The sequence below is a fragment of the Pelmatolapia mariae genome, linkage group LG22, assembly GCF_036321145.2.
Source record: "Pelmatolapia mariae isolate MD_Pm_ZW linkage group LG22, Pm_UMD_F_2, whole genome shotgun sequence".
Classification (NCBI taxonomy): Eukaryota; Metazoa; Chordata; class Actinopteri; order Cichliformes; family Cichlidae; genus Pelmatolapia; species Pelmatolapia mariae.
In genome coordinates, this window is record NC_086245.2 from 8,590,568 (window position 1) to 8,611,555 (window position 20,988).

Sequence of the window (20,988 nt, forward strand, 5' to 3'; positions counted from 1 at the left end):
ACCACCTCATGTTGTGTAACTTTCTGGATTTTATACTTATTTGACTACATACTATAGATCTGCTCCTGCTTCAGGACCTAAACTTGGTCAAGTTGAAACTACTTAGAAAAAACACGATGTTTCTTTCTTTTATAACGGAAGGAATCTGAGCTAGAAGATGAACCTGGTATCGAAATGTAGGAAAAATTTGTTTAAGAATGTGCCTAACAGGAAATTTGAAATGCTCCGTTAGCATATAGTTGCTGGAATTACTGTAAAAATAAGTCTCTCAGCTCACTTTGTTGTAAACAAGAAGAGCATATTGTATATATATTCCCTTAATTCATTACTGAATTTATAGAAAACTCCAGACATGTTCCTCTAAAATCAGAAAACTTTGTAAAACTAGCTAACCGTATACGTGTCTTTAAAGCCTGAGTAAAGGCTCTGCTGCTGATGCATATTTCTGCTTTAATGTGAGATGGACCTGTTCCTATTCCTCTCAGCTTCAGCTCGCTCCTCCTCAGTGAGGGCCCATGGTTGGACCCTGCCGCTGCCAAATAACGTGTAAATGACGGCACCGCCCGCGTTGATCCCAGCGGCGACCCAGAAGACTTTCGCCCAGCCGGCCAGAGTGTGCTGCCAACCAGAGGAGAGGACAATGAACGTTAAACATTGTGAATCTGACAGTGAATTATTACTGCTTTCAACAATTTTATAATGGCTTCTGTGTATTTTCCACCTTGAAGTAATAAAAACATGAAGATATGATTTTATTGTCATTCCTATTTCAGTCTAAGGCTGTCTTAAAACGTACACTGCAGCCCTGAACCTGAAAACACAAACGTCCAGCAACATCAGCCCGACATCAGCCCTCCTAACATCCACCAGATGACAGAGCACTAAAGCAGGATTATGGGCTTATCTCGATAACTTAATGATTAGAAAACAGCTCTGTGTATTGGTTGTAAACTTTTATAACAATTTTATTCTTCTATAAGCATTAATATATGATCCAAAAACAGGAAACCTATTTGTAAATTTGGACTTTATATTAATTTGTAAACAATCTGTGCTCTTGAATTTATTCATTGTTCTCAGAACGTTACCACCACTGAGACTGCGGCTGAAAGCACAAAGACTTAAACTGTCTTTTACTAATTTAAAATTTATTTAATGGAATAAAAGCTGAAAGAGCTGTGACAGTGGTGGGTCTGTTACCTCATACAGTCTGCATATTTGCCTTCATTTGGCTTCATTTAGGTTGAACTTTATCAATATAACAGTGCTTTTGCACTTAAAGCTTTTATTGGTTTTGCTCTCTCTGTCCATGTTTGTGATTGGTCAGATGCTGCCAACACCAGTAGTTAGCTTGATAAACCCTGGGTTTGACGAGTTGATAACCACCTTTGTTTGCCCTGATTGCTTGTTAGGATAAATGAATCCAGATAACATAAATATGTCCTCCGTATTGACCTTGCTTTGTAGTTCAGGGCACAGGTCAAAGTAGGTTAGGGTTGGGCTTTATTTAAAACCACAGAAGCCTCATATGTTATTTTTGGCATCTCAGCTTCTATTATAAAAGATTTCCTTACATTAGGAAGATTACTGGTCAAATCTGTTATGAAAATGTCAGGTCGGCCCAAACACATACAAGAACTTATTTCCCAGTCTCATGAATAATTAAAAATGAGGAAGCCATTTACCAAAAGGTCATTTTAATTTTACTATTCTGCAAAACATAAAGTTTATGTTGTTTTAAACAACTTTTTAGGAGAAATTTGTTCATAGAAATTACACTAAAATAGTTGTCCATAATTTTTTGTGCAGTTGTGTATTCCAACAATAATGAATGGTGGTTAAACAATCCTGTGTAATCAAACAAAGCTTTATGTATATAGTAGCTTTTATAGAAATCAAAAGGAACTCAACACACTGGATGGTAAAAATCCCTGGTGAGACTAATGCAAACCAAGCAAAATTTAAAAATAAATAAATAAATAAATACATAAATAAATAAACAACAATGCACGACAAAGACCTAAGGTTGCTTAACCCTACTTAAGAAGACTTAAGTGAGATGATGAATTTTGCCTTTAAACTCACGTCTTCAGTAAAGTATCCCGTTACAATCGGTGCCACCGCCCCTGGAATACTCCCAAAGGTGTTGGTGATTCCAAACAGGAATCCTGCATACCTGCAGGAGCGGAAAACAAAGTACCTGTTTGTCACTCTGATCAGGTTGTTTTTCATTCATCTGAGTCTTCATTAGATCTGTGGACTCTGATTATCAGTGTATAGTTTACTTAAGTGATTTGCAGCTTTTATGTGTTTCATGTCTTGGGGGTTTAAACTGTTAAGCAGTAAAAACTGAATCAGCTGTCTGGACGACGACACCCACCGAGGAGCGATGTCTATCTGGTTGATGAAGACTCCGGCGGTGTTGCACCCTCCCAAGGTCAAAGACAGTGTGAGGAAGGTGACGATGAGAATGTGGTTGCAGCCGGCGTAAATAACAGCCACAAGGAAAACCGAGGGCATCAACAGACCTGCGGAGAGAAGAGACGGATGTTGGAACAAGAAGAAAATAAAAAATAAAACGGTACTGAGTCAATTTCTCTCTTTAAGAGAGAATATGATCTACTCATTTCCAGCTATTTGAGCGGCTTTGCATGTTTCGCAGTCCAAAATAATCCCTATTTAGCTTATACAGGGTCCTGATGCTACACCTCAGTTCATCCTCCTGGAAACAAGCTCCTCTCACTTAAAGGCTTCTTCTTAGGCTGCTTCCTTCTAATTGGCTGAACCTCACAAACAGAAGGTTTCAATAGCAAATGAATGGGAATGTGTGCCTGAGCTGACAATATCAGGGAAAATAATATTTTAACCCCATTAGTCCATAAGGGAAGAGAAAGGAAATCTGTCGTACCACATGTACTTTTTTGTTTAGATCTGTACTTCTGTTATGTAAAATTTACCTTACTGAGTCATTTTTTATACTAAAGTATTCATTTTATTATTACTCCCTTTTCACCCATGACTACAGACCTAGGTATGGATCAACTACATCATCAAGTTTGTGGATGACACCACAGTGATTGGTCTCATCAGTGACAACGATGAGTCTGACTACAGGGAAGAGGTAAAGCATCTAGCTGTGTAGTGCACCGACAATAACCTGCTCCTGAATACCAGCAAAACAAAAGATTTCATTGTGGACTTCAGGAGAGAGAAGAGAGACACCCATGCTCCCATCTACATAAATGGCACAGCTTTTGAACGGGTCTCCAGCTTCAAGTTCTTGGGGACCCACATCTCTGAGAATCTGTCCTGGTCAACTAACATCTCCAGCCTGGTCAAGAAGGCCCATCAGCGCCTCTTTTTCTTGAGGACACTGCAGAAGAACCACCTGTTTGCTGACATACTGGGTAACTTCTACCGCTGTGCGATAGAGAGCATCTTGACCAACTGCGTCACAGTCGGGTATGGGAACTGCTCTGTTGCTGACCGCAAGGCACTGCAGCGAGTGGTGAAAACTGCCCAACGCATCACAGGGACTCCATTTCCTGCCATTGAGGATGTCTACGCCAAGCACATCATTCTCAGTGACTCCTCTCATCCTGCCTCTCAACTCTTCTAGCTCCTCCCCTCCAGATGGCACTAAAGGGCCCCTTGAACTAAAAACCAGCATGTTTAGGAACAGCTTCTTCCTGACAGCTGTCACCCTACTAAATTTTCCTCAGTCAGGAGGACTGGGTTTTTTGTACTCATCCTGTTTCACCAGACAGATCTTGCAGGGTTCACGTGTTGCCCAAAGATACGTGAACAGGCACAGCATTTTGCAAACATGTTTTCATATCATAAGATCATTTTACAGATGAACATGAAAGTAATGTAACAAGTGATATAACCAATGTCTTTCTCCTGGGTGTAATTAAGTAACGTACTGCAATACTTTTAAGAAAAGTGTTCTGTGTAATATGTGTAATAACCTTTTTACTTTAGTTTTTTTGAGTATTGACCCCGACACTGATCACAACAAAGAGGGGAAATACCGCCAACATGCATAAACATTTGACCATTCAGCATGTAATTAATTTGCATGGATATAATGTCTTTGATATCCTGCTTAGAGATGGTGGTGACTCTCAAAGAGAAGCCAGCAGCAATTGATAAGGAATCGAATTGATAAGTGATACTGATAATGGAACTATAATCACTCAATTCTTATCAGTTCCCAACCCTTGTCAGCAGTACAGGAATCCTGACTCTTTTCTAATGATATGTAAGCAAAGCCTGCACACAAATGAAATGAGCACGAACGTTTTATTTACCTACAAGTGTGAAGATTTTGCGGACGACAGTGACACTGAAAACTCGCCGCTCGATGAGGGCGTCCGCTGCGACTCCAGACAGCCACACACTCAACCCGCTGCCCAGGTACGGCAGAGAGGACAGGAAGCCGTTCTGATACAGACACAGACAGATGTTCAGACTTCTTTATGGTTAAAGGCATGTCCTCTTGGGTAACGTATTCAAAACACGAAAACACAGAAATATAAACACTGGCATCAGGAAAGTGTAGAGCCGATGCTGTAGTTTCAGATTTTGGGACTTTCACTTGATTTCTTCTCTGACATCTCTACATGTTTGGCTATTCCCAAGACATGTTTACTATCCGACACAGTTTAGATTCATCTATTTAATAGACTTTTTACTATAAAGAAAAAAAACAAGCAGAGGTCAAAGTCCCTATAATCTGTCATAACATTAAAACTGACATTTCACATCACAGTTTATTATGTTTCACTCTCTCATGTGTCTCTACTCTCATCTCAAACACGTTTAGTTAAACATTAAACAAGTGAAGGGAAACCTCACCGTCTGCAGGTCAAAGTGCAGGATGACGTTCATGTAGGTGGGCAGGGATGTGAGCAGCGTGTAGAAGGCCCATGTCGAGCACATCTGGGTGATGAAGATGGCCCACAGATGGATAGACAGTACCATGCTCAGAAAGGGCAAGGACCAGCCATGACCTGTACCCTGAAACATCAGTTCAGGTTAGAGAAAATCTTTAGAATATTCATAAAAATGTACTGAAATAATAAAATGTAAGAACTTTGCAGTAGAGCTTGACTGATATAGGGTTATTAAGACTGACAGTGATGCTGATATTTGACGATTTAAAAGCCAATATGTCAGCCAATTAGTTTTTGTTCGTGACGTTCCAAACATGTTGCAAATGGGTGTCTGGTAGACAGACTATGCAACTAGGGGTGGGTTTCAATAATCGATTTTCCAATTCAAATCAATTTTAGCTTGAATAACATAATATCAATTCATTAAATCCTGAATCGGCTTTTTTCACATGTATGTACACATATATATTTCTTTTTATTTTATTTTATTTATTTTTTTTCCCCCTCGTTGTATATTGTTTTCTCTTCTTACTTTTGCACCTTTGTGGTCCAGCTACCCAATTTCGCTGTGTGAGAAACTGCACAATAACAATAAAAAGCTCTAAGTCTCTAAGTCTAAGTCTAAATACAAATGTATTTTGCCAGAAACACTAGAATTCTTCATTTCTGTTTAGGAAAGCCAATTTACCTTTAAAAAAAAAAAACTATACCACTCACAAAAATGAAGAATAAACAGCTGGCTATACTCTCATAGTACTCATAGTATTTGTATATTCACTACCACTTTTTTTTCACTTAAAAAACCCATATAGTCAGATTTGCAGTCTAGTGCAAATCCATTTTTGGGGTTAAAAAGAAAAAAAATGGGTACCTGCGGTCCGATGGAGTTGATGATGTAATCTCTCTCCTCTTCGCTGATTCGGCGATGAGTGCGAGGGTCATCTGACACAAAGATAAACCAAAAGACTGCCCAGAGGCAACCAGCACTGCCTGGAAGAGGAAGAGGAAGTGCTAGGCATCGTGCAAAGAGCTGTTGTCATAAACCAAAGAGGAATAAGCTAAAATGTAAAATTGTGTGTACCTAAGGTAGATTACCATCACTGTACATTAAAACAAGACTTCTGTGTAGCCTTAATAATCCACGAATGGCTCTAAACTGTTTTTTTGTTGTTCAAACGTAGTAAAAAAAATGGCTCGTGGTTTTGTCTGTGCGTGTCCCCTCACCACAGATGTAGAAAACGGCAGGCCAGCCCAGCATCTGGCAGATGTAGCCGGTGAGCAGCAGGGCCACAAAGGCGCCAAAGTTGCCCCCAGATGCCGACAGGGTGGTCAGGCGAGAGCGTTCCAGAGGAGGAGCCCACCGAGTCCACAATGCCATCATTGCTGGGTACGTTACGCCCTGAAGGCACACACAGATACAATGTAAAGAAAATAATCTCCCCGCTGTTATAGAAGCTATTTACATTGGCAGAGCAGAAAACTACAAACACCCCGGCGTCATTCTTGATGTAGACGTTAAACCTAAAAAAGTTCAGCAAAACTCTTCTTCCTGAGAGCTCTCTCAATGACTCTACTGAGATGATGATCTGTTTTTCAAGCGTTGAATTTCGAGCATTACTGCTTGCTTTGGTATGTCATGTAGGAACAGCCAGTGAGATATCAGGGAGGTGTTAGGCCACATGGGTCTTTAGTAGGGGTAACTCCACGTTAAACCATCAGAACCATCCACTCTACCAGGAGCTTTTCATTTTCTTATTTGTTCTGTTCTGCGTGGCCACCTGTTACAGCAGCTCCTGTTATTTTTTAATTTTTTTCTTCTTTTGACTTCATCACCTAAAGACTACTTCCTGTGATTCAGTAAAAGGAATAGATGTTACAATCCCTTATAATGCATTGCTTCAAATGGAGAAAGTTTTAAAGGATGGCTGTTATGAGGAAAGGCAGCCCAGAAACTTTACCAGCAGGACACTTCGTTGTGTGCCTCAACTTCACAGGGTGTTTCGGTATTTTACCCAAGCCATTTTTTTCCCTTCCTTGCTTAGGTTTAGGGATTAGAGATCTGATCTAGATTATCATATTCAAATTTGGGACACATCGTCAGTAATGGACCTTGGATTCATTGGGCATTTTGGCCATTATTACTAGACACCCTCATCCAATGGAGGCCCTGCCAGGGTTGATCAGGCCCCGGAGTGTGTCACTGGTTTATGTTAAATTGTCATTTCTCTTCTACGGTCTTCTGTTTAGTTTTCTGCAATTTTCATTTTCTTCTATCAATTCACTGCAACTGAGAAGTAATACTTACCTCTTCAATATTTATGGAGCCTCAGTTCTTCAAAGGGATAGAAAAGGTGATAGAGAGAAGTAAGACAAAAGAGACAAGATAGGAGCGAGCAGAGAGGGGAGCCGGAAAGGGGGCGCCTGATCTGGCATCCCACATCTCCCCGCCGGTTCGGGCGGTACGCTCTACCTCCCTACTGCCTCCCAGAAAAGGGAAGAAGAGCAGAGGGGAGAAGAACTGAACATTTTTCCTTTTCTTTTTTTTTCCTCTTTCATTCCTCCTTTAGGTTTCACTACCATGAGACTAACTGCATGGCCCCCAGCAGGCCCTGAGACAGCTGTATCAGTCAAAATTTCTAGTGTTAGGTTTTCTACCCTTTTGACGTCCTCTACTGAGACAGGTCCACCACAGGTTGATGAATCCTGGGCGTGTGTCTCACGGTTAGCTGACTGCCTTTACTGCCAAGTGATGTCAGCCCTCTTTAGCCACAGTCAGTGACTGGTCCTGGCTGTGAAAATGTGTACATTTTCTAAGTCTACTGCTGGTTTTTCTTCTCATTACTTCTGGCAGTGTTGATCACGCTGGCAGAGCAAGGCCTGTATCTGTAATAGGAGCTGATACAGGAAACCTTCAGCACCTCATAGCATTTTATCAGACTTTTAGTTATTAAGCTCTTTATTTGGATTTTTATTCTCTGAGATCTTAATTTTTTTCTTTTTTTGTTACCTTTCAGAGATTTTTGTTCATGTAATAATTTATTTAATCCATCTTAGTATACATAAGGTTATCTTAACTTAATAAAGTTTACATATGGACAACCAAACTTTTAAGGTTTTGCTGTCAATTTTCTGTCAGAATTAATGTGCATAAAAATGTTGAGATTTGTTTTAGACCGTCTTTCGTATCTGTGGTCCGTTAACACTTTTCCCACTTCTGCTTCTAACAGGTGAAATTCCTGTTAAAATGTTGGACCTTAACCTTAACCACAGATGGGTGTTAAGAGCTTAAACAAACCTGTCAAAGAAATAAAGAAAAACATGTCTGGTCTCCCCCCTGTCGTACCTCTCCAAAGCCCTCCAGCACTCGCAGTGCAAACAGCCAGTACGACCCCCATTTGGCAGCGAGAGGGGTGAGCAGAGTGAGGACAGCTGTGCACAGCACACCCAAACCCAGGAAAATCTTCCCCCCGTATTGACCGGCCAGGTAGCCGCCCGGGATCTGCGTGCACAGGTAGCCGAAGAAGAAAGCCCCGAGCAGCCAGCCCTGAGTCTTAGAGTCCCAGTTGTACTGAGGGACCTGGAGCAAGAGGACACAGAGAGGAGGCGTCACAGAAAATAAAGCATGAGGAGAGATCTTGATGGCGGGTTTTTTTAATGCTCGAGCGGCGTTACCCCAGCAGGCTGCTGGAAATTATCGCTGGTGTTCTTGTGTCCGGATGGTAGCGGACAAATGTCAATTACGGAGTGGTTTCCAGCTGGATCTGGGGCGGTGTTGTTCACCATGGCTACTATGGCGACGCTGAGGTTGACACGGAGAACGTAGACCATAGTGAAGCCGAGGAATATCATGGAGGCGAGGTTGAAGCGGGCCGAGCAGCACCGAGGAGGAACTGATCACACACAGAGAAACAAACAGTTTAAAAGTGTTTTGGGTTTTTTTTCAAAAGCCTTAATTAGGTAGATCTCCCCTTTAAGGTTGTCATTTTCCCCACGCACGTTTGGACCACTTCAAATAAAGATACTACTTTCAGATACCGCCCTAGAAGAGCTGCTTCTATACTCGCACCACAAGAGCATCACGATGTGAAAGCAAACTGTGGTTTTTGTGCAGCATGATTTTGCCAGCAGTTATCTCTGGTCAGCTGCAGGCCTCATGGAGGTCTTATAAATAAATAAATAAATAAATACAATGTTATTTGTAGAGCACCCTTCTAGACAGAATCACAAAGTGCTGCACATAAGATAACAAATAATAAAAGGGTAAAACAGACAATATAAAACAGGCAGAAATTTAACCAAAAACAGTTTTAAAAAGGTGAGTTTTGAGTTGTTTTTTAAAAACAAGCACTAAAGATCACCTGTTATATAACAGGTGATCTTTAGTGCCGATGTGTGCACGACTGAAGAACTGAAAACCATCTCTACAACAGCATCACTTTTGTAGTCCAGTTCAAAATTAGATCTGCACAACACAGTGACACAAAAAGCTCAATCTGCTGCATGTTCAGCTTATTTTTTGAAGCAGATTCAATAGTCAAGATTTTAAAAAACAAAACAGAAAAACAATTTTCTTACCTTCAACACTCCCAATGAGAGGTTCAGTGTTCTTACTGTCATTGGCAGCGGCTGAGTTGATGGAGTAGCCACTGGGCAGCGCCATGGCAGTTGGCCTGATCCAGAAAAAATATTCAGTATGTAAACTTCTGCAAAAGGTAGTATTGACTTATTAAACCACAACAACGAGGATGTGGGACAAAGACTATCGTGAGTGAGCAAGCAAAGATGCTGCCGATGGACAGCAGGTTTGGGCACTGTAACATGCTGACACACACATACACAGACACACAGAAAATAAAAACATAAAATGGTCTACAAGCATAACAGGAACATTTAGGAAAAAACAATTCTATCTATCTATCTATCTATCTATCTATCTATCTATCTATCTATCTATCTATCTATCTCTATATATACATATATATCTATATCTATATATATATATGTATATATATATATATACATATATATATATAACATCCTCTTTGTGCGGAATGGCTTTCTAAATATCATGACTTTATCACCTTCTATGTCAGGGGTGGGCAATCTCAGTCCACGAGGGCCGGTGTCCCTGCAGGTTTTAGATGTGTCCTCGAACCAACACAGCTGATTTAAATGGCTAAATTAGCTCCTCAACATGTCCTGAAGTTCTCCAGAGGCCTGGTAACGAACTAATCAAGTGATTCAGGTGTGTTGACCCAAGGTGAGATCTAAAACCTGCAGGGACACCGGCCCTCGTGGACTGAGACTGCCCACCCCTGTTCTATGTGGATCACACAAAGAAGGTGTCCCACTCAGACCCGTTGTTAGCAGCATAAACTCAGCCACTTACAGTCAGCTGCGATGCAGGAAATGCCTGCATTTACCTCATTTTTCCTGTTCTTCACCGATGATGAAAGTGCAATCAGAAGTACGAGAAGTTGAATTCCTACTTTAGTTTTCTGGATTTAGATTCTTGCTCCTTACGGGAACACTGTAGTTGCTAACTGTTCAACTACAGGAAAATGACATAAAAAAAATGAACCCGTTCTCATGTAAGAAGTGAAACTCTCAGTGTCATGGCAGGGGCTGCTCTTTTCTCATCAGTGAATAATAATAATGGATTGCATTTATATAGTGCTTTTCGAGACCCTCAAAGTGCTTTACAATTCCACTATTCATTCACTCACACTTTCACACACTGGTGGAGGCAAGCTACAGTTGTAGCCACAGCTGCCCTGGGGCAGACTGACAGAAGCGAGGCTGCCATATCGCGCCATTGGCCCCTCTGGCCATCACCGGTAGGCAGTAGGTTATGTGACTTGCCCAAGGACACAACGACCGAGACTGCCCGAGTGGGGGCTCGAATCGGCAACCTTCCGATTACAAGACGAACGGCCAACTCTTGAGCCACGATCGCCCTTGTAATCACTATGAATAAGCCTTTAACCACAGTTGCTGTCTGGCACACTTGGCTGAGATGATTGGGAGTCCACCTAGTCAGTCAGTCTGTATGTTTTGGTCCCAAACTGTGACTCAGATGTTCACATGCAGGAGGACTACATGTGAACATGTCCTATCTTTCAAAGCTTCAAAGATGCTGGACTGAACTTTAATGGAGTATAAGTCTGTGAGAGGTTTTCCATCAGCTGTTATTTTCTCCTGGTTATTTTTTTTATTAACCACTTTTGGGGGAAAAAGGGGAGGCATCACCATTAAATTGTCCTTAACTTGAGGTCATCCCCTCAGTGTTTTAAAAATAGATCTACAGTTTATGGTGCAAAAAGGTACAGTGAAAAAAGAAAAAGTATTTATTGTTGACCTCAGTTTTTAGTCTTGTTCCCTACAGTTTTGGTTCTGATGTCATGCTCATTCTACTTTGAGCATCCTATTCCCATTTTTCATGGACGTCCTGGTTAAATGTCATTACTTTTTGGTTTCTATTTTATTTTATTTTAGTCTCTCACATTGTTTCCACATCCAGTGTGAGTCTGCTTTGTTTCTGCCTTTCAGTTGTTTCCTGTTTTACTTTGATAGTGTCAGGTTTTCTCTTCTGTTTTGCTCTGGTGTTTGCTGTCATGTGTGGTGTGATTTCCTCGTCCTCCTGTGTTTCCCCGGCACCTTGTGGATGTTTTTGGATTAATCTTTGCTCTCCTTTTTGCACTTTTTAAACTTTGCATCCAGCTACAGCCTGAAATGTTTCTTTAATAACAATAATTTATGCAAATAATCAGTCATTAAATCTGCAAAGAGTTTTTTGTTTTAAATGTAAGATGTTTTTTCCTCTTTGATTTACTTCAAATTTGCCGTGTCACTCTGTTTGAGAAGTATGTGAACTTGAATAGCCAGCTGTGTGGAAAAACACCTGAGACTCTCACTGAGTAATGACACTTAAAGTCTGTACTTTATTTATAGGCTCACCTCTTTGTTGTCATGCACCATGAACTTTCCAGATTTGTATTTTCAAACTTATGGTTACCAAAAAACCTAAAACAAAACAAAAAATAACCCCGAGAGAAAGAGAGCCCAATCAGGATAAGAATACTAGAAAATATCCACAATTAATTTGACCTTTAAACAGGTAATTTAATCTGATTATTATCAGTTATCCTCAGATGGCTCCCACAATGTGTATTCTGTTAATCCATTTAAGAGCTTTGTATAACAAAACTTATATTATTTGCCTTTACCATGTAATTCGTGCCTCCAAGTGAGCGTGTGTGCAAATATGTGAGTGTCTATCATGATCCTCACAGCACATTTCACCTCTTCAGGGATAGCTAACGTATTATTACACTGACTTTTTCTGCTGCTTAGTTTGGAGGGAACTGGGTTTGAAAAAGTAAAGACGGATAACCAGATCTCAAATGTTCATATGCATAACTTTATGTAAATCAACACAGCTTCGAGGTTTGGCAGATGATATTCCACCAGCTTCCCATCCATAACTGGAAGTTAAAGTTTGTTTTTATGTTATTGTGTGATGGACTGTGTAGTCTATGGGCAGAAACATTTTTCATTGTTAGGCATTAGGTTCATTTGTAGTAGTCCTTTCCAACTTCTTTCCCTCTTCCATGTTACTGTGTCAGCATCTATTTGGGGTTGGGAGTGGAACAGAAAGTAAGGAAATCCAAAGTGCCATTAAAACCAGGAGAGGTTCTTATATTTCAGAAGAAGGGATTAATTCAAAAGAAATGACCTCAATGCCATATTTTATTTAGGAACCCTAGAGAGCACTTTGCAAAATAACACATTCTTATAATTTCACCCTCAGATGAGCCAAGCTACGACTGTCAGGGAAGGTGATGTAGATACAGAGCATGTGAGAGTGGTTAAGTTAATGTCTCTCATCTAGATGAAGGCACAAGAGGGATCAATGGCAAGGCGTAGAGATTCAGTATCTTCAGTCTTCAGTGGACACTCCATTTCTGGCACAAAACACCTGTAAAAGATGGTCGATTTAGGAGGTGACCCGACAACTTCAGCCTGTCAAACATGGCAATGGAGCAGTGTGTTAAAAAAAAACTAATTAAGCATGCACTCAGTACCCTAAGAATTATTATGGTAGTTAAACACAGTGATAGTCACATATCATATCACTTCAAACAGAGGTGATCCAGTAATGCTGCACTAATGAATTAGACTAACTATTCACTTTAGCTAAAGTTATTAAGTTAGCTAAAGAGTTGGGATGCTGTGTAAGACATAAATAAAGCTGAAATTCAAAGGTTTGGACACCGTTTTGCCTGTTTCCCTACTGTAGAGGTCTCTGCAAGCATACAGGGCTCTGAGAGGGTACAAGATGACAACTTTGGAATTCTACTAGAAACAGTCGATCATATTTGTTTGTCAAAGCTGAATTCAGGGCAAACTAGGCTAAATTAGCGTTTTTAGCTAGCAGCTACAATAAGCATAAAAGTTACTGTACGGGTATCATTTGTTAACATGACGCTTGTTCTTATACATGTAATACATTTATTACCAACCTGAGAGTTTATCTGCTGGTCATTCGACATGACGAATGACTTCTGAAGTCTTAATTCAGCTCAAGATGCTGTAGATTCCCGTCAGTAACACTTTCGGTCTGCTAGTAAAACGTAGTTCTATTAATCTGCGCTCGATTACTCTTGAACTGGAACCGGATGTAAGTCCCAAAAAACTGAATTTTGGAACTGAAATGGAATTGTAGAACTGAACCTGAATGGTGAGAAGTGAATCTGAAATTATTCGAGAGCTAAATTTTTAAAGGATAAAATACAGTTTCAAAGCAAATGAATTCATTTTCAAAATATAAAATTCAATTTCAATTTAGTGATGATCATTTTCAAACCAATAAATTGAATTTCAAATTAGACTAATTCAAATTCAGTTTTTAAAAGCTTTTATTCAAGTTACAATTCAGATTCAATCCGAGCAATTCAAATTCGAATTTAACTTATTCAAATTCAGTTTCTGATGGCACAGATTTCTGCCCATACTAAATCGACTCATCTTTTCCAAACTAAGACACACCACAGCATGGTGTAATATGTCTAAATAACTTAACTGTAACTCTGTCAACATTCAGACACAGTAAATAAGCAGGGGCGGATCTAGAAGGGTGGCATGGGGTGGCAAGTGGCACCCTAAAATGATCCCTTGCCACCCCAAGTGCCATCCCAGTTTTGCATATAACAGTGTTGTTTATTAAAATAAGATAGCATTAACAGTTTGAGCGTAGTTACAGTCAACAGTGAATATAAATGCTAAAACTGAATATATTGCATAGTGTCCCATCCCCCCCCCCCCCCCCCTTAACAAATGGTTCAGCCCATAGCGCAGACCGGCTTTTTTCTCGTTTTCAGTAGCAAGCGATGCTTATGATTGTGCCAGAGCACATTTTGAACAACACCATGGGAATTTCGGATTTTACACAGGTGGTTGGTTGTTGCACTCTGGAAACAGTAAATAAAGGAAAAAAAAGCCACCTCTTTCCTATCGGTGGAAAAATGTACCATGTCGACCAATTTAAAAAAAGTCAACACGTAGGATTTGGTTGTTTAGGAAGAGGGGAGAGTTTTGGGAGTGACGGTAACGGCAGCGAGACAGAGCAAGCGAGTGAGTGAGAGAGAGAGAGAGAGAGAGAGAGAGAGAGAGTTTTTAGATGTGGGAGATTTGTGACGTTTAGTGTGGAGTGTATACTTAGTGTGTTGTGTTGTCTTGTGTAGTTGTTCTGTTGTGTAGTCGTTGTTTTGTTTTGTGTGTCAGTGAGGGCACTAATGAATGTCACAAAGGCATATTTGCAATGTAAACACTGTCACTAAGTAGAAAACCAGCGGAGTGATACACCACCTGTTGTCAGGCCTGCAGGTTTATCCCTGTGCTGTTCTCCTCTGTCTTTTGGTGGACAAACTTTTTTTACTGGCACGCATCATTTGTGGGGCATCTTATTGCGAAACCTGATTGTTCTCTCATTTTAGTTTTAGTAATATTTTTAAATGGTTGTACAAAATGAAAAAAACAGCAGGTGTATTGGCTGCATATTTAGATAAATAGTTGTATTTGTTTACAAAATGTACAATTTATATTTGCATTTCATAAAAATTTACTCAACATGTCTGTGGTTTTTTTTACAGTAAAAAAATACTACTAGGATTTTAAGTTCTTTGTGTGATTTCAGATCAGTAATACTAATGCAGTATGTCAGTGAAAAAAACAACTAAATTCAGTTGAGCTGAGAAGAATGATACCAAACAAGGCAAGGGGAAAAAATAAAATGAAACAATTTGAGGGGGAAATACAAACGTAAACTCAAAGGAGTCAAAAAAGACCGGTTGTATTTCAGACCTCAGTGGGTTAATCCAACAAATCATGAAAAATTAGGTTTAAATTTTTGTTCATGACGGTGCAGATTTCTGACATTTTGTGTAATTTAAGCATGTAACAATGTGATTGTTTTCTAACAAAAAAAAAACAGTGTGAAACTTAAGTTAGACTTGTGTTTGTAAATGAACCGCCCCATGTGTAGCTTTCTGGATTTTATACTTATTGGGCTACATATTTATTTATTATACAGGCTATACAGTACATATTCAAAACTCACATGTTTTATGTAACTAAAGTGTGTAATTATGTGGGCTACAGACAACAATTAAGTTATAGATCATATTTATATGAAAAACGTGTATACTTACTGCATTTGAATGTATGTAACCACCTGCATATGTGTTTGGGGGGGAAAAAAAGGCTTTGATTTTGCCACCCCATTTGATTTCTTTGCCACCCTCATGCCACCCTAAGAAAATTTCTCTAGATCCGCCCCTGTAAATAAGTGTTAATCTACTGAAACGTTTCTAATTAAAGAAAGCCTACCTGTTAAATGTCCTAGCCAGGATATGTTTGTTAACAGCTCAGCTACAATGTGTCACTGATTAATGGGATATCTATGGGCTCAAATTGTGGTCATAAATATTTTGTACTTGTAAATCAGTTTGTACTTGTAAATCAGGATTTGTATGTGTAAAAAGAATTTGTCTGTGTGTAAAAAAGATTTGTATGTGTAAAAAGAATTTGTGTGTGTGTAAAAAAGATTTGTATGTGTAAAAAGAATTTGTGTGTGTGTCTGATTTACAAGTATAAAACTCATTTATAAGTACAAAATATTTATGACCACAATTTGAGCCCATAGATATCGATCAAAAGCAGCTTACCTTGTGAAGGATTAAAAACTATAATTCATTAGGTTTTATTGGAAGTAGAAGCACAGGAGGCTTAACACTTGACAATCGGTGTCATGTTGAAGCCGGTGAAACAATAGAAACTCCTTTCCGTGCTGATGTTTTTACACCCGAGTCATACGAGCCTCGGGAAGGGGCCGATTTGAAAACGCGATGGATAAGCCACGCCTAGTTTTAGACTATCCAATGACTGCAGCTCATATGTTTTATAAATCGGACGTTGCGCTGGTAGCGCGCTTCCGTGAAGGCTTGCGTTCACTTTTCCGTGTTGCCAGATAGGGGTGGCAGCAGTGTGGCCAAGCCATTTAAATATAAAAACTAAATTACACACAAAAAAGCAGAGAAGTTGCACGTATTTATTTGTTAGTTTGATTTGACTTTTTCTTCCTGAGGGTGACAATATCTCTCAAGTGTACCGCGATTATGCCAGTGTAGAAACCCGGGAAAAAAGACTTCGACAGTGAATTATGGCATTTTTACGATACCTTCGGTATCAGAGCAATCCATTATTCGATTTTAGAGCACTCAGTAGTACATGGCAAACAGGAGCTCCTAACACAAAATTCGGCTTGCTTTATTTCCCAATTGTAGCGGGTTGTTGCCTAAAAGACGAAAAATCATAATATGGTAGGTTCTGTGTGCCTGTGATGCAAATCTGGCAACATAGCTTCATCGTCTAGTTTCGATGTCTGAGGCGTTTCAGTAGTTTGCTCGTAAACTGAAAAACGTACGTTTCTTTATTGTTTAAATGTATCTTTTGACAGCTACTCTGTGGCCTTTTTTCTCCTTTTACAAGCTGATTATTTATTGGAAGAACTTCATTTCCGCGTGATTTGATGTGTTGTTATGGCAACAGAGTCACCTCCTGCGTAGCATTCAAACAGCTGCAGCTAGTCCCGAGTTATTTTCCGCTTCGCGCATTGTAGACGACCCGGAGTTACACGGCTATTATCGAAGTCATGGCTCAATATAGAGTAAGTATTTTTGGCCTTACTTTCTGTAGCTGTTATGTTTTACGTGGTAACATTTAAAGTTTGTCAAACTAGCTAGCTAGCGTCATAACAACGTGACCCCTGCTCGTCAACACGGTGGATGGCAGTGAAGGCACCATGGGCTGAAAACACTTTGCAGTGCAAAGAGTTTTTAAAGCGCTCTTACTTCATGTTGGTGTGTGAATGGGCTCCTAACTTGTGTGTCATTCACCTATTTGTCTTTTTCAGGCCTCTGAGTCGAAGCGGGAGCAATTTAGAAGATACCTCGAAAAATCTGGAGTCCTCGACACCTTAACAAGCGGTAAATGGACCACCTGTTCAGCCTGGTGACGTTAACGATAATGCATTCTGTGAAACAGTCTTTTAATTTGTTTTTACTGATATCCATGCTCTCCCCCTCTTTCTTGCAGTTTTAGTTGCTCTTTATGAGGAGCCTGAGAAACCTAACAATGCACTGGAGTATCCTTTTCAAATTTTTGCCGCCTTACTACAACCTCAGGTAGTAACAATCAGTTCCTCATGTGGCTCACCTATATCTTCAAAGCAAAAAAGATATGTCACACTTGTATGTTTCAGATCTAATGTGTTTTAATATTGGACACATAACCGTGTAAGTGGAAAATGCAGGTTTTAAATTATTTCATTTATTAAGGGGAAAAAGTTATCCAGAATTACCAGGCCTTATGTGGAAAAAAGTGATTCCCCCTAAACCTAATAACTGGTTTTGCCACCAGCAAGAACTGCAACTTTTGGTATAACCAGTAACAAGTCTTTCACATCACTGTGGAGGAATTTTGGCTCACTCTTCTTTGCAAAACTGTTTTACTTCAGCCACACTTGAGGGATTTTGAGCTTGAATTAGCCAGTTTAAGTCCAAACTTTGACTAGATAAAGCCTTCCAAAACTTTCATTATTATTTTTGAGTCATTAAGAAGTGGACATTCAGGTTATTTTTGTCTATTTGTTTGATCATGTGAAATATTTAAATGTAGCAAATATGTAAAAATAAGATCTGGAAGTTGGCAAATACTTTATCCACAAAATTTCACTCAATCTAAACAGGTTTAGAGCTTAAACCACTGCATTTAAAATAAAATATTTTATTATTTTTATTTGTGGTATTATCAGTCTTAAAATGTTACAATTGCAGTCTAATCGATCATTTAAATGCACCGTCGTCCCCTGAAACCTTCAGATGGGCAATGAGGTGACTCCTGGTCCATTTAGAGATGACTGGCAGCCTTTAAGACTTTGCGTTTTAATTCACAATAAAAATCTTAACATCTCCAATTCTTCAGCTATGTAGATGGGGGAAATCAGCTGCATCAAAATTCATCGATATGCTGATGTTCTGTGCATCTCAGTATGACTGCAAGGATGTAGGCTAGACCAAATAATCACTCAGCTGTTTTATTGTGGAAAAAGCCAGTTTCTTGTTATGGCAGCAGATTTAAAATCTAGAGATTTTAAAATCTGTTCATGGGGTTTGATTTAATCTGTGTTGTTCTTCACATGTTTAAATACTGCAGGATACTTGCGGTGGGTGAGTCTGTCACAGGCCATCAGTACTTAAGCTAAGGAGTCATTCTCCTGCACCAGTCTCCCCAACCTACAAACTGGATCATCTGTCTCCTGAATTAACAGGCTGAACCGAGTTGGACCTTGTTCTACTCTAATAAAATTAGATATCTTCGATGACTAAAATTTCCATGCACTTGTTAACCTTAACCATGGCAACAGTTTCATAAAGCTTCATCTCGGGGCAGCTGGTCCAGAGCCAGCAGACACAGAGGCTCTTCGTACGGAGCTGGCTGATCTACAACAGAAATGCAGCGAGCTCATGGAGGAGAACAAAGAGCTGAGGAGCAGGGTGAGCGTTTACAGATAATCCCATGTCTGTATTTGGTCCTGATTCTGCGACCTTTAACCTTCTCGTTTTCCTCCTCATCTTCCAGCTGATGCAGTATGAACCATCGCCTGATGGGGAAGGAGCAGAGTAGAGAGGTTGTCTTTGCTTTTGTGGAGGAATAAAAAGAAAAATGTTACTAAAGCCTTGTTTGTAGAGTATGTAAATGTTTATTAAACAATGGATGTACAGTGAATGCAAAATCACTGTTACTTTTTTGTTGTATAACAAGAAGCTTTCTAAATTAAAAATGACATTTCAGCATCAGCCTTTCTCTCTGTCCTGAAGGTCCTCGATTTTGCTTACACATGAAGAAAAAAAATCTTTACATTTTTTGTTTTTAACAACATTTTGGATTGATATTAACTTCAATGCCTACTCATGAAGTAAAATTAATTAAAAAAAATAATTAGGGCATGTTGTTCACAAGCCTGATGGAAATTCTTGATTTGTTATTAAAGCTTCATCATGGATGAATTCAGATGCTGCTACTGACTGAAGTGTCTGGCTACAAAGGATCGCACTGCTTTTTGCATTCTGCCAAATCATTAACCTTCAAAGTGACCAAGTGGAGTTTTTCCAAGACCACAACTGTACTCTCACCAGCCACTTTAATAGGTACATTCTGTCATTACCTGATTGGAGTGCCTTTCTGCCCAATTCTTCATGGCACAGAAACATTCCTCAGGTCCATATTGGCGTCAAAGGCCCAAAGTGTGGCAAGAAAATCACACTTTGATCTTCACCACCACTCCCAGTCTGAACCACTGACTTGAGGCATGTTGAATCCATCCTGTTCTGTTTTTCTACACCAAATTCTAACCCTACCATCCAAATGGCATTGTAGGAATTTTTACTCATCAGACCAGGCAATTTTGTTCCAGTATTCAGTTGGCTGATTCTGGTGAGTAAGTGTGAACTGTACCTTCAGTTTCCTGCTCTTCGCTGACAGGGGCGGCGCTCGATGTAGTCTTCTGCTGCTGTAGCATATTTGCTTCAAGGTTTGGTGCGTTCAGAGATGCTCTTTGTTGTAATGATTTGTTATTTCAGTTACTGTTGTCCTTTAATCTCAGGGAAGTCTGGCTGCTCTCACTCAACAAATCATATTACCCAGAGAACAGCTGCTCACTGGGTATTTTCTGTTTTTCAGACCATTCTCTGTAAATCCTACAGATTTACTCACTTGTTGGCAGGAATTTGCTCACTTGTGTGGCAACAGTCATGGAAACATCATTGTGGCTTATATGTATGTTTTTCTCTAACCACTGTAATGTTTTGCTGCAAGAGAAATTTACAGCTGGAAGAGTCTTGAAGATATTTCATGTCAAAAGTAACAAAGAAAACAGATGAGTCGAGTTGACTCCTTTGTTGCATAAAAATGATTGAAATCATAATTATGATGCAGAGGTGCAAAATCAGCCTCCACCAGCCAGTGGGCCCGCTCGATCTCCCCCCGACAAGTTAAAAGGTGAACTAAAATCCCCCCTTGTCAAAAGAAAAGAAAGAAATCTATAAAATGCATTATTATGTTAATGAGGTAAATGATCCTAGGCAGTACTGTTATTTAAGTCGAGGTCAACAGAGAGAAAACGACCCTTCTTTTGCTATGAACTCTCAGACAGTATAAAACATGGACGCAGCTTCGAGGTCTGAAAAGTGAAGCCAATGCAGAAACGCTTTAAACCTGCATTCTTACTAATGTCCACCAGGGGGTGGTTCCTGTGATTTCAAAAACAACGTGGGTCTCAAAGAACTAGCCTTCTGCCCTGAGCTCTGCAAACACTTTCTCGATTAGTTTATAGGTTAAGTCACTCCGTTTGGGTCATATTATTAAAAAATAAGTCAAAAAACAGGAAGTAAATGAATAAATGGATATTCTAAGGAAGAAGGATTATCCAGGAAATGCTCATTGGCTTACCACTTGTGATTGACAGCTTGTT

The 20,988-nt window shown here is 39.7% G+C and overlaps 3 protein-coding genes across 3 annotated transcripts in view; 1 reads left to right on the plus strand and 2 right to left on the minus strand.

Annotated features, from left to right (window-relative positions):
• Positions 1 to 16,247, minus strand: part of LOC135932793 (sialin-like) — a 33,888-nt gene extending 17,641 nt beyond the window's left edge. Inside the window, exon 1 of the mRNA XM_065470446.1 lies at positions 16,124 to 16,247. The gene's annotated coding sequence lies outside the window, so the exon portion shown is untranslated. The remainder of the gene's footprint in view (positions 1 to 16,123) is intronic.
• On the minus strand, positions 388 to 9,558 carry LOC135933591 (sialin-like). The gene is made up of 10 exons (XM_065471701.1): positions 9,474 to 9,558; positions 8,571 to 8,788; positions 8,242 to 8,475; positions 6,123 to 6,297; positions 5,770 to 5,888; positions 4,861 to 5,022; positions 4,314 to 4,446; positions 2,381 to 2,528; positions 2,086 to 2,176; positions 388 to 618 (listed from the first exon to the last, which is right to left on the minus strand). The coding sequence occupies exons 1-10, from the start codon at positions 9,556 to 9,558 to the stop codon at positions 451 to 453; spliced, it is 1,533 nt and encodes a 510-aa protein (XP_065327773.1). The 3' UTR covers positions 388 to 450.
• A 572-nt stretch (positions 16,248 to 16,819) lies between the features above and the next one.
• mycbp (MYC binding protein) lies at positions 16,820 to 20,975 on the plus strand. Its single transcript, XM_065470448.1, has 5 exons — positions 16,820 to 17,124; positions 17,371 to 17,443; positions 17,553 to 17,601; positions 18,883 to 19,012; positions 19,098 to 20,975. The coding sequence occupies exons 1-5, from the start codon at positions 17,110 to 17,112 to the stop codon at positions 19,140 to 19,142; spliced, it is 312 nt and encodes a 103-aa protein (XP_065326520.1). The 5' UTR covers positions 16,820 to 17,109; the 3' UTR covers positions 19,143 to 20,975.
• Positions 20,976 to 20,988: the final 13 nt, after the last annotated feature.